The following is a 14,130-nucleotide window of genomic DNA, read 5'->3' on the forward strand; positions in this document are numbered from 1 at the left end:
CAACATTAGAAGACAGGAGTATGCAGAACATGTTAATCTTCTTCACTACAAGCTATGAACAGAGGCTTACAGAGTAACATATTTCTTTAGATGGATCATCTTACCACAGATTCTTCATCAAATGACTCTCCTTCCCATTTGGTGGAATGTTCTTATCTACTCCATTCTAATAATATCTCAATCTAGAAAGCTGGTCACTGGCCCAATCTGATATTAAGGGTCCTGTGTCTGAAGGTAGATCGGAAAGAAATGTACACCAGTGCATTGAGATGGTGGCTATGTAGGGGCTCTTACTTTCTATCCGGGAATGAATGAATCTAACGCCATCAATCGCCGCGTGAGGGAAGTGCTGAGAAGTTTCTGGGTTGAGTCTGGCACCTGAGGGGAGACTGGAGAACGAGGGGGTGTATTCACAAGTTGAAGAATGAGAGTTTAAATAGAGTATCCACCAGACAGGGCATCACAGAAGGTAAGTCACATTTACATTTTTTTACCCAACACAATAGTGGTAGTTGTGTTTTTGTTGTTGTTTTTTTTCCTTCAACTTCCGGAGGATGAAAGGCTAAGGTGGACCCCTGGAATTTGAACCTGCCATAACAAGGTAAAACACAGATTTCTGGAGGGGATGCATTTTTCCACTGCGCTACAAAGTCCCTTTTACATACAATTTTGGAATTAGCAGTTTGGCAAACATGTCTTTGTCACAGGGGACATCCCAATCCATTAGTGTTCTATCAGTTTGTTGAATATTTCATAAGTTTGATCTACATTCCTTTGTTTATTATCTATTTCTCTGAATTGTAGTAATTTTTTGTGTCCACGTTTTGGTGTTAGATATTTTCAATCTCTGAATATTTTGGACAAATGCTCTTAAAATCTTTTTATGTTTCACTTATATCAAACTTTTGTTTTAGAATGTTTGAATCATTGCCATTAAGGGACTGTAGGAGAGTAGGGTCTGCAATCCTATGATCACCCAGATTTTTGCTTTTTGCTGCACTGGTTTACGACTTTCCCTGGCTGTGGGCCTGCTAATCAGACCCACAGCCTAGCTGTTCTCTCTATCCAAATTGTACTCAGGTACTGAATTGGCACTGGGCCCTCTCCAAGTCCCTGTACCCAGGGCTGAGGTGTACCCAGAAGTCTCCCAGGGGCTGAAGCATGTATTATGCCACCCCTGGGCTGACTAACTAAACTGACACAACTGGCTGCACGACAGCTGGGGCAAGGTGGTGTACTCACCCTTTGCTGTAGATATAGTATACCTATATCTAACCCTAAAATGGACACACAGATCTCCTATCAGTCACTCCTATGGCAGGCCTTAACAATCCTGAAGGCAGAGTGCTTGGAATCGTGTGAGATGGTGCTCTGGCACGATCTGAGCCTGTCTGCGGCTTTCGGGATCCATCCCTTAGCCGTTTCCATGATATCGCATACCATATACTCTTAAGTGCATTATAATCCTCGCGGTTATATGCCAACTCTGGTATCGCTTTATCAAAACATGTCGAGTAAGGTGTCATACGAATTGGAATACTAACCCCTCGCCAATTCTGGTGACGGGGTTAGCATTCCACCCTTCTAGAGGGACACGACATGTATGTAACCCCTAACCCCGGTTAAAGTCAGACAGAGCCTTAGCATCCACAAAATGGATGCTGCCACCGAGACACAAGTCTGCCCTCCTGCTGCTGGGAGTCCTCCCAGAGCAGGAGATAAGGACAAAGGGTTTCCTGCCAGGGGCGGTGCCAGCACCGTCCCAGACAGGATTTTGTGTATTGTAAGTAGGCAGGGCTTCAGAGGAAGGTGACTGCACGAGGCACCCCGGTGCTCACTGTGCATAGGCTGGCTTGAACCAGTTCCAGGGACACTCCAGACCCTGTGCTGGGGAAAAGCCCGCCAAGGAAGTGGGTGTAACCACCCCCCTCCTGGTCCCACCCCTAGGGCAGGACTTAGTCGCGTGCCAGCCCCCTTTTCCCAGATAAAGGTAGGAGCAGGCCCCCTTCCAAATTAGATCATCTTTGAATCCTGAAACTACTTTCCACGAAAGGAACTCAAGACTCTTCCTAAGATTCCTCCCTTGTGACTAAGGAGTAGTCACCCTGCATCCGCAGGCACCATCTAAAGAACACTGCGGTCTGCTGCAAGTCCTTCCTCCGGAATCCGACTGCCCAGCTCGACTAGAACCGGCTTCCCTGGCACCTCTGACCTCTACCCACCTCTACAGCCCAGCTGAGAACCGTGGGTGCGACGAGACCTCGAGGGACCGGCCATCTGCAAGACTGCACGACTTCTGCACAGCAAGCCCGCCGAGTAATTCCCTGGTGAGTGCTTTGGGGTCCGAGAAGCCCCGACCCTGAGCAGCTCCAGCACCGAAGTGCAGCCTCCCAGCATCTCCACGATCTGCGTGGGGCCCTTCTGCTTTTTGCTGCTCACCGCGTTGTTTGGCTACTAGCCCGTTGGCTTGTGGCCTTCTGAACGACGCCCGACGACATCACTGCTGCTGGTCTGGTTGCTCCAGACTGGCCCTTGCTCCCTTTCCGAAGAGGAGCACCCCGGACCCTCCTGGTCCACTCAAGACGCCATTTTGAGTCCACCGCGTGGGCTTGAATTAGCCAAGGCTTGTTGCCCAATCCTGGGTAACTTCGACGCCGACAGCTTCATCCATCGTGGGACAGCTCGCCTCTCCATCCTGGTCGCCGACAACGCCTCCTGGTCCGTGAGATCTGCAGAGCCAGCGTCGCCCACTCACCTAGTCGAGGTGACTACCATCCGGTGCCCTCCTGGTGCCCACTGACTACTGGCTAGTAGTCACGAACTTGGTCCCTTCTGCTTTCAGGTGTCATCCATCTTCCAGATCCAGGCTTGGATCAACTCGAACTATCTTCACTGGTCGCCTGCCAGCATCTTTCTTCCAGGCTCCTGGTCCGGCAACGAGGATTCCCGACGTCTTTTGAGACCTTTGCAGCTGCAGCCCCTGGGCTAGGTAACTTCGGCATTTCGGTGCCCCAGCATAGCCTCACTATCCAAGGGTCAGGATCCACTGTCGTTTTCTCCCTACCAGGTCGGGTTCGCCCGTGAACACTAACTTTAACTTTACTAGCTTCCATAGACTTTGTCCCGCATCCCGCGTGAGAGTGCACACTCTGCACCCGAGTCCCCTAGGTCTCCTAGAAGTAATCTAACGATTCCCTAGTCAAGTCCTAGCGATTCCAAAGCCTATTAGTACTGTACTTACCTGCTAGTAATTTCGCCTTCCACTTTTAAAGTATATGGTTTTTCGTGCCCCTCGGGCATTTGTGTATACCGTGCTAACTTAAGTATTTTCGTAAGAGTTTTGTTGTGTGCTTAGCACCCTGTCCTCATAAAGAGTACAGGGTTGTTGTGATTCTAATAAATATATTGTTTATTTTCATAACACTTGTGTGGTGTCCTTTCACTGGGTGTTCAAGGGGTAATGTGATGGTAAAACAGCTGGCTTAACACGCCCTCTAGAGTCTTAGCCTTAGACTGCTCGTATCTATGCTACTAGGATAGCTGGTCTATAAGGTTGACTTACAACCAATCATCAATAAGGGTTGTTTGGACTGATATATAGTGATCACTAGAATAGTGAACACTGCACATCAGGCCAACTTCTCACAGGGACCTATAAGTGTGTTGGCTATGGTTGCTTCTAAGAATGTTTTCCGTTGTAAGTGGATACATATTCATGGAATAAACCAAGCTCCAGTAGGTGAGAAGGCTGTACCATTTTTTTTCAAATGTAAGTGGATCTATAGTTGTCTTAAGCTGGAGGGATAGTTGGTACAAAGTGCATAAGTGGTTAAATCAGTAGCATCAGTAAATGACATTAACAAAGCTGTTGCATTTTAATGACATCTATTTTTCTCAAGCACGCAGGTAACGTGGATGCTCGCCCAAAGACAACAAGAAGAGGCTGTCCGACAACAGGAAAGAGCTATGAACTATGTCAAGCTAAGAACGAATATGCAGCATGTTATGTAAGTTGGAATTGCCTTGAATCTTTCCTTGAACTAATCTACATTATTCGACATTTGAGCTATGCGAGTTAATTTTGATCGAACCATACAAACCTAGTAATTAAGTTGCTTTTGATCCTATGGTACATCTGTTTTTTGTTTTTTTTTGTTTTTTTTTTTTGTTGTCTTTTTTTACAATTTAATGCATATGTTGTGCCTGGACATTTTCTGATAACTGGTTCTAGGTAGCCTCACAGAAGATGAATTGCATGGACTTGAACCTCTTATTCTGGTCATGGTCAGCATGTGTCAAAAAGGATTACCATCTGGTTTTTTTTTTGCTGCTTAGTGGCAATGAGTTGGGTATGTCATTTCGGTAACCTTAAAAACTTTGCATTGAACACTAACACTTCTATCACAAGTGATCTACTTTCTAAAAGTCTCCGTGTTGGCACCACATTTTCCGCGTGCATGGATGAGTCTAATTAGCCATTCTCCTCTACAAATAGATTCACATGGAAGGACCCTGCAGTTTATAGCAGCTTGTGCTGTTTTTGAGGGTTTTGGTCTCCCTCAGTCCAGCACGTTTCAGGAATACCCAATTCACTACAGCACATTTGAGGAAAATGAAAACTAGATGGTAGCTTAGCACTTGAGTTCCATTTTGCTTTGTTACTGATGATCGGTAAGAAAAACCACCCGAGTACCAATTACCAAAAGTAAAGTTTCTTGTTCCGTAGTGGAATTTTCCTATGGGACTCCTGTGGTTGATGGCATGGGTGGCTGTAGATTCTGAGTTGTGCACATTTTTCTTCAAAGAAGATTTTAGAGTCACAAGATCGAGTGACTCCTCCTCTCGGTGATACTGCGCATTGGCAGCGACTACTCTGCTTCATTGATTTCTCTCCACCATCTGGTTCGGATGGGTGTGTCTCTCCTCTGTGTTCAACTCCGTTCGGTATGAGTCTTCGGTCCATTCCTGTCTTCGACTGAATAGTTTCCCGGTCATGTTTCCATTACTGTGCCACTTTAAAACGTTATTGGTTTGAACACTGACCGATCGCCCTTTGTGGCGCTGCCCATCACGGGCCTACAATCTTACGTGCACAGTTAATAAAGAAGATGTGTTCTTAATGGGACAAATACCTTTTTGACTTTGCCGGCAGTGCCACTCTAAATATCCACACACTTATCAGCACTCTGTGTACAACCTCTGCCTCTCACCTGACCACTGTGAGGCCAACTGCGACGCATGCAAGTTTTTCCGTTTCAAAAAAGCTCTCCAGGATCCACGAGCTCATCATTTAGAGATGTCTCATCAGAGTGAAGATGACGCACCCTACATTTTTGGGGAGGAGCACGTCCAAGAAGAGCCTGCTGCAGAACAGGTAGAAGGGGCTTTTTCCTGTAAAAGAAATCTCCAGCTCCAACATGGAGAAGGAATTAGAGTACACCCTGCCACCCAGGCAGCACGTGAATACTATCAACTCAGACCCAACTCCATAATCCAAGCAGACACCAAAATACTTGCCCTTCCCAATACTAGAGTCGCCGGACTGCCAGTGCCATCTGGTCATGGTCAGATCCATAAAAACTCTTCAGATGCCCCGGGTCAGGCCCCGACCATTTCCACCAATGCTAAGCCCTCAGTGTCGATCTCCTCGGATCAAGTGCATGCTTCGGTCTCCACCCAACCATCAGGCCTGACTTAGCAACCGAACCCATCTACCTCTGTACCGAGCAAGAAACATTCATCCATTTTGAAACTGTCGCAGACAAAAACCTCAAAGCATTCCTTGGTTTCCATGTCTCCTGTCGAGCCTATCCTTGAAACCATGAACATGCAACAACTAAGATCCAAATTCAACAAGGCACTGGGCGAATAATGGCCTCTCCTCTACCAACGAGGCAATTAACCCTTGAGGATGCATTGGACGCTCCTGTTCTCCCTAAAAAGAGAACAAAGAACAAGGCTACCAGTCCTACTCATAATCATCCTCCTCCTGCCATCACCTCCCCTGCCATAATCACCACTTCCACCATCCCCTCCTCCTTCCCCCTACATTTCCACATCACAACCCTCTTGATGCTCCATCTCCAGTTTCACCAAGATCAAACACTGGGGGATTGGGAGAGTCATTAGGGGATCCTGACCCATGGGATGTATAGGACACAGAGCCCATGACTCCAAATGATCTGGATCTTTATCCAGCCTGCCCCTCCCATCCTGAAGTTAGTTCTTTCCAGCAGGTCATTGCTTGAGCAATTACTTATCTTGGAGGTGAGCTACACAAGGTGTCTTTTGAACAAAACGTCCTCTTTGAAACTCTTTCATCCACCCACATAGATGCACAGTTTTTACCTATGCTTCCTGGCATGTTACAACACTCTGATAACATCTTCAAAGAGCTAGTACGTGCCAGAGTTATTACCCCAGGGGTAGATAAGCAATTCAAAGCAGCTTCATCAGACCCCCCTCTTTGTACGGAGTCAGGTACTGCCAGACTCCACAGTTGCTACTACTGCTGGGAAAAGAGCCAACAGCAGGGCAACTGGGGGTACGTCACCTCTTGAAAAAAGAGAGTAAGCGTATTGATGCAGCAGGGAAAAGAGTAGCAGCACAGGTAGCTAATCACTGGCGCATTAGCAATTCCTGCGCCCTTCTAGCACGTTGTGATAGGACCCATTGGGATGAGATAGAGGAGCTACTACAGTATCTACCTGAAGACCCATTGTAAAAGAAGACAACAAATTGTTGCAGAGAGTCAGGCCATCACCATTAATTTCATCAGGTCTCCCCTCAATGCAGCAGATGCAACAGCTATAGGTATCAATACTAGCGTGCTTCTTAGGAGACATGCTTGGCTTAGATGTTCTAGCTTCAAGCCAGAAGTCTTAACAGGCAGTTCTCAACATGCCCTTCAATAAAGACCATCTTTTTGGGCCACAGGTAGACACCACCTTTGATAAAATGTAAAAGGAGACCGATATTGCTGAAGCTATGGGAGCCTTACAAACTACTACATCGAGAGGCTTCTCTTGTTGCTCCGACTACAAGGGTGGATATAAATCCACCACCACAGATGCCTCTACTTATCAACAAAAGGAGGGTGAATCCACCTACAGTAAGGGCTCTTTCAGGGGCTCCTTCAGAGGTGGTAACAAAGGAAGGGGCAGGGGTACCTCCGCACACGGAGCAACATTCACAGCCAAGCAATGACTACCCAATCCTTCCCCCAAACACACAACCTCTATCGGTGAAAGACTACAATGTTTTCACCCAGTCTGGCTGTTACACAACAGACCAATGGGTACTAGCAATTATCCAACATGGATACTGTCTGGAGCTCATTACCTCACCACCCAACATCGCACTCACAGGTTATCGCAGGGTCACCTAACACTTCTCAAGCAAGAGGTCGTAGCTCTTCTCAAAGGAGCCATAGAACCAGTCCCTCATCAACATCAAGGCAAACAAGTATATTCTCTACACTTTGAGTCCAAAAAAGGATGGGTCCCTAACACCAATCTTAGACCTCAGACCTCTCAACCACTACATCCTATCAGACCACTTTCATATGGTTACTCTACATGATATCATTCCACTTCTACAACAGGGCAAATGTATGGCAACACTAGACCCAAAGGATGGTTACTTTCATAAACCCATACATCCAGCACACTGTAAATCTCAGGTTTGTCATAGCAGGAAAACACAACTAATTCAAAGTTCTACCTTTCAGGGTGACCACAGCCTTCCGACTTCACCTGGTTTGTCTTTAGTCTGTTGTCTCTTCTACTGGCAGACCTACTGTGAGCTATATGTATACATTCTCTGCAGCCTTAAGTAAGTCTTTTTGCAAGAAGAAACACATTTCGGCTGCCTGTTTAGACTGACATTTGTGTGTTACATAAAGACTATTAAAATGACAATAAATGGTCACAGATTTCCATGAAAAGAAACTCTTTGTTGAATCTTAATTTACATGTACCACCCCGCCGTCTATAAAAACTTGACAAGGCTTTGCCTGTGTGCTTCTGTGCCTATTAATTTTCTTCTTACAGCACCTCGAGTGTTCACAAAATGTTTGGCAGTAGTGGCAGCACATCTTAAGAAGACAAAACCTTCATGTATTTCCCGACCGGGTTGATTGGCTCATCAAAGCCAGTACAATCCTTCTGTGCCAACAGTACACTCAGTTGACTGTGGATCTACTTCACAGCTTGGGGTTTACAATAAATGTTTTCAGGTCTCACCTTAAACCTCTCCAAATTCAACCATGGCTAGGAGCAATCCTCAACACACTGTCAGGATTAGCACATCCCAATGCAGTTTGAGTTTTTAATTTTCAAATAACTCTCTATTCTCATCCTGGGTATAATCCTCAATAGTCCTAATCTATGAATAATCCCCGCCCATGTGCGGGTTCCCGTAGTATATAGAAAATACATATAAATATATATGTATATATATGTGAAAACATATATTTGCAGCCTAAACATCTCACAACTGGCATAACTGCCGTAAAATTACAGAAATTAGCATAAACACATTAGTACCATCACAACCCCTAAGGAAGAGAAAGAGAGCAGTAAACATTTGCACACAACAATGCTTTATTGCCATAGGAAAAACCTGTAATTGCAGGCATTTGCCAGTAGGCTGCAGTAGAGTATAAAGAAACAAAGAAAAACTGACACCTTGCCTTTAAGGCATTAGAGTAGGGGTACCGTGCCTTTAATACCTGAAGGCGACCCCCTGCTCCCATGATGCACCACAGGTGGCAGTTGGGTCAGTTCTTTTTTCCGGCTCATTCTGTGAGGATCCTGGAGCTTAAGCTCTTCAGTTTTTGACTGAAATTATTGTTTTTGTGAGGTTTTCTCAGAAAATTCGACATTTTCTGGTTTGTCAAGGCTTCTGCTTTATTTTTTGTGGTGGTTCACAAAAAATTCCTGTCAGAATGCCTCCTCTTTTCCGAAAATGTCCTTCTTGTGACAAGAAGATGGCTCTGGCTGACCCACACTCTGTGTGCATCGTGTGCCTTCCCGCTTCACACGACCCTGACCATTGCCATCACTGTCAGAAGTTCCCTAGGAGAACTCTTCGCGATAGAGAGCGCATCAGACTTCATGCTCTCTTGGAGAAAAACAAAAGTCATCAGATGGGTGGAGATGGAGGCCCCAAACCGTCTTCTTCAAGCAAGCATCCTAAAAAACTGCGACGTTCTACATCTCCTTCCTCCAGGAAAAGGAAGGAAGGTGTGAGAAGTTGGCCTGGTATATGATGATCACTATTCTAGTGAACACCTTGCACCAGTCCAAACAACCCTTATGGTGATGGTTGTAAGTCAACCTTATAGACCAGCTATCCTAGTGGTAGCGTGGACAGAACAGTCTTAGGCTAAAAGACTCTTGAGGGCGTGTAAAGCCAGCTGTTCTACCATATGTGACCCCTTGAATATCAAATGAAAGGACACCACACAGGATATATATAAAATATATGTATTTATTTACTAACACACTCCTCTGAACTCTTTGAGGTCAGAGGCCAAAGCACATAACAAGTTACTTAATCAGAATACTTTAAGTTGCACATAATACAGTTAGGCCCTAGGGGCGAAGCAAACCATATATTAAGAAAGTGGTATAAGTACCACGTCACGAGAAAAGGAAAGGCCTAGGGCCTAGAGAATCGCTGGGGCTACACTATCTGACCCTTAGGTTAGGAGTAGGAGGCCCACAGGCGGCGCGTGCAGTGTCTTTACACACACGCGTGAGTCAATGTTAAGTCAATCGGAACTTAGAAGTTTAGAAAAAGAAGGATTTAGGACACTTCCGGTTTAGCTAGAAGGAAATAACTAAAAACCTAGACACTTGGATAGTCAATACCCTTGGGAGCACCGAAGTACTCGCGTTTCCTCACCCACAGGAAGCGGGTGCATAGGTGTGAAGATGTGTCGGGTTTCGCCGTTGAAGTCAATGGAGCCTGTGAAGAAAGATGCTGCAGGCGACCAGGAGGAAGATGTCCGGGTGGATCGAGGATGATGAAGACCTGAAAGCAGAGGGGACAGAGTCTGGGTCACTAGCCATTGACCGGGTGGAACCAGGAAGGAACCAGACGACGTCGAGGAGCCATCAGGTGCAGTCGTGAAGCTTGTCTCTTCAGCCACGCGGACCAGGAGGTGTCGAGGACGACCAGGTGCTGGAGGGGAGCTGTCCCATGGAGGTTGTCGCAGATGGAGGGGTCGACTGCCAGATTGGAGTCAACAAGCCTTGGCAAAGGCAACCCACGCAGGATTCAAAGAAGGCTTCTGATGCAGACCAGCAAGGTCTGAGGTGCCTCACCTTTGCAGGGAGGCAAGGGCCAGTCTGGAGCAACCAGACCAGCGAGTTGATTCAAAAAGATTGTCGTCACAGAGGCTACTAGCCAGCGGGCAAGCAACCGGACAACGCGTCTAGCAGAACACAAGCAGAAGGGCCCCACGCAGAACTCGTGGAGTGTGGAGGGCTGGTCTTCGGTGCAGGTGGAGCTCGGATTCGGGGCTTCTCAATCCCCAGTGCACAGCTGCGAGGATACCTCAGGAGCTGCACAGTTAGCAAGTCGTGGACTTTTCAAGATGTCCGGTCCCACGTGTCTCGTCGCCTCCACGGATCTCAGCTATGCTGCAGACGTGAAGAGAGGGTCAGAGAGGTCTGGAAGTCTGGGTCTTGTCAGGCTCTGTGCTCGGGTCCCGGCGGGAGCATCGACAAAGCAAGCCGATGATTTGCTGGATGGTGCCTGGTTGCCCAGGGTGTCAATATAAACAAGGGAACCCGAATAACCCAAAGGCATCTGGGAATTCAACAAAGGGAAAATTACGATGCCCACGGTGTAGTTTTTTATGTATTAATTGTAGGACAGATACCTTTAATTATCTTTCCTTAACGCAATATGTTATCTATTAGATTAAATCAATCTTATCATTTCAATGAACTTCATTCCTATACATGCAAATTCGTCAAATTAATGACTCAGAAAAAAATTGATTCTTGTATTATATTTCTTTCTCTTTTTTCTCTTATTTTTGAAAACATATATATAAATATATATACAAATATTTAACAAATATATATATACACATATATACAGTATTTATACAAATTACAAACACAAAAAACATTCAAACATGAAGTAAAGAACCTTACTTATGGTTCAAATGCCCACCATCAATTAAAAAAAAGGGATGTTAACCTATCATTATGTCAATACATTCCCTGTACTTAGGTCACCAACACAAAGTCTAATGGAGCTTAAGAAGGTCTAATATTTCCTCCATTTGTATCCAGCTCCTTTCCTGTAATTTCATGTACTTTATATCAATTTATCTTGTGCTGATGCCGTAAATAAGCAGTCGATGCTTTTCGGCCTTTCTATTGTTTCAGGCCTCTTCAGACTTTAGGGCAATTCAAACAAATACTTCCTAGATTCCATCTCTCCCTGTATTTATTATCCCATCTTATTTTGTTCTTTGTAGGTAAAGTCACACCGTTATTCAAAAGTCCATAACCCCTCACTCTGGTTATCGGCAACCGGGTTTCTTAAATCCACAGGCGTAGTATCTGGATTGCACTATTCAAGTCGCGATACACCACTTCCCGCTTTCTCAGTGTAAAGCCCAGGGTGGTCACTCCTTGGCCACAAAGGAGATTCTTCAGTCTTCAGCTTTAGCAGAACATCGAAGGTCCAGAGTTTCGTTTCAAGTTTCAGTTCAGGACCAAATCTAAGGTCCTGGGGCTCAGCTCCTACCTTTATACAATTAAAAGAGGCTGGATTACTTTCTAGGTCCCTCCTATGGGTGGGACCAGGAAGGGGGGTGGTTACACCCCCTTTCCTTTGTCCAGTTTCGCGCCGGGGCTGGAGTGCCCCAGCAACCGGTTTGAACTGGGGTATGCATGGAGCACCTAGTGTGCCCCAGGCAGTGTCTCAATCTATTCAGCCCTCCCTGTCCCAATACACAAAGTCCTGTCTGGGTTGGTGCTCGCACCTCACCAGGCAGGAAACCTATTGTCCAAACCTCCGTGACTGGAAGGACTCCCAGCAGCAGGAGGTCAGACTTGTGTCTGTGGCAGAAGCGTCCATTTTGTGACGCTGGGGCTCTGGTTAACTTTAACCGGGATAGTCAGCAACAACAGGTCTTCTCCCTCTAGAAGGGTGGAATGCTACCCCCGTCGCCAGAATTGGTGAGGGGGTAGTATTCCAAAGCGTATGACACCTTACACGACATGTTTAGATAAAGCCAAACCAAAGTTAGCATACAACCGCGAGGATTATAATGCACTTAAGAGTATATGGTATGGCGATATCATAGAACAGCTATAAGGATATGGTTCCGCAAGCTGCAGACAGGCTCGGCTCATGCTAGAGCACCATCTCACACATAACCAAGCACTCTGCCTCCAGGATTGTTAAGGCCTGCCATAGGAGTGACTTATAGGTTACTGTGTGTCTATATTTAAGGGTAGATATAGGAATACTATACCTAAGCAAGGGGTGATTATACGACCTTGCCCCAGCTGAGTGATCAGCCAGTTGTGTCAGTTTGAGTGGCCAGCCAGGGGTGGCATAATTCATGCTGCAGCCCCTGGTAGGCCTTGGTTACACCTATGCCCTGAGTACCTAGAGTACACTTCTACAGGGGCTGATAAGGTGAACCAATTCCCAATTGTGGATGTACCTAGGGTACATGATGTAAATTTAGAGAGAGTGCATCTGGGCTGTGGGTCTGATTAGCAGGCCCACAGCCACATCTAAGTCGAAAACCAGTAAAGCAAAAAGTGGGGGTGACCATAGGAAGCAGACCCTACTCTCCTACAGAAGGACCCAGGCGCTCTGCTGGATCACCATCACGATCTCCGTCGCAGCCAAGTAAGTTGACGTCGAGACGCCACACTTCGGGCTCGAAGTCTGTGGCTGCTGCTGTCTCAAAGTCTCCGTCGACGTCGAGACACTCTCCGCCACCCCGGACCGGGTCAGCGTCGAGAGTCATGACGGCTCCCTCATTGCCGCCAGCTGGCGTGCCGCCGTCGAGAGGATCGTCTAGATCCCACCACTCGACGTCGAGGAGGTCGACTCCAAGACGACGTCGAGTGCAATCTCCTTCGCCACGACGTCGAAGGTCGCCGTCGACAAGACGTCGAAGGTCGCCGTCGACAAGACGTCGAAGAGGGTTGTCGTCGACACGACGTCGAGGAAGGTAGACGTCGGGAGGACGACATGAGGGTTCACCTTCCACTCGAAGTCGAGGAAGATCGACGTCACCGACTCGACGCCAAAGATCGCAGTTGAGGTCGCTGGGGCATGGACGATCGACGTCGAGAATACCTAGTTCGGCGCCATTGGTCACACAGACGTCTTCGATGTCGAATCTCTCGCCGTCGAGGGAACAGGTCCCTGTGATTGTGCAGTCCCTTGGCTACAAGTCATCAGGGGACAGATCTTCATCTCCTGGGTTGAATATCGTGGAGATCTCGCCAGAAGTGTCCCCCAGATCTATGGATTACTCCCGCACGTACTCTCCATCTGCTCCGTGGGCAAGTACTCCGGTCAGGCCTGCGAAGACTCCTCCACCTAGGCCACGCCCTACACCCAGACCGAGATCTCCTACTAGATCACGTTCTCCGGTAAGGCCCAGGACGCCTGCGAAGCCAAGACGTTCTCCCTGACCGAGATCTCATTCCAGACATCGGTCTAGATCCAGGGGTCGGCACAGCCATCGAGACAGGTCTCATCACAGAGGATGCACCAGGTCTCCGACTTGGTCCTCTTCCATGAGGTCGACGGTCCGGGACTACTCTCCGACCTTCTCCTCTACTCCTCCGTCAAGAGTCTCGCCTATTGATGACATTGCAACCTTTACAGATGTGCTGGGTAGGGGAGCACAAAAATTGAACATCTCGTTGGAGAAGTGTGGCTCAGGGGTTAGAGGCAGCAGACCCGGAAGCTGAGATCGGTCCTGGACCAGGGTTCAATTCCCCGCCTCGGCGGGGTATGGGCTAAAAATTCCACGGACTCGATAATTCTCGCCCTGGTGCCTCCTCGACTCACGGGTTCACACTCTGCGACTCTGGGCAATAGCTTGCTTAATCTCCACAACGGCCCCTCGCG

The 14,130-nt window shown here is 47.2% G+C and overlaps 1 protein-coding gene across 3 annotated transcripts in view; it reads left to right on the plus strand.

Annotated features, from left to right (window-relative positions):
* The window catches only part of STAG2 (STAG2 cohesin complex component), a 1,493,174-nt gene that overhangs the window by 1,319,260 nt on the left and 159,784 nt on the right, over nucleotides 1-14,130 (plus strand). For all 3 annotated transcript variants that reach the window (XM_078688751.1, XM_078688750.1, XM_078688752.1), the window contains one exon: nucleotides 3,900-4,007. In XM_078688751.1, the coding sequence (XP_078544877.1) occupies nucleotides 3,900-4,007 (108 nt within the window). The remainder of the gene's footprint in view (nucleotides 1-3,899; nucleotides 4,008-14,130) is intronic.

The sequence above is a fragment of the Lissotriton helveticus genome, chromosome 4_1, assembly GCF_964261635.1.
Source record: "Lissotriton helveticus chromosome 4_1, aLisHel1.1, whole genome shotgun sequence".
NCBI lineage: Eukaryota > Metazoa > Chordata > Amphibia > Caudata > Salamandridae > Lissotriton > Lissotriton helveticus.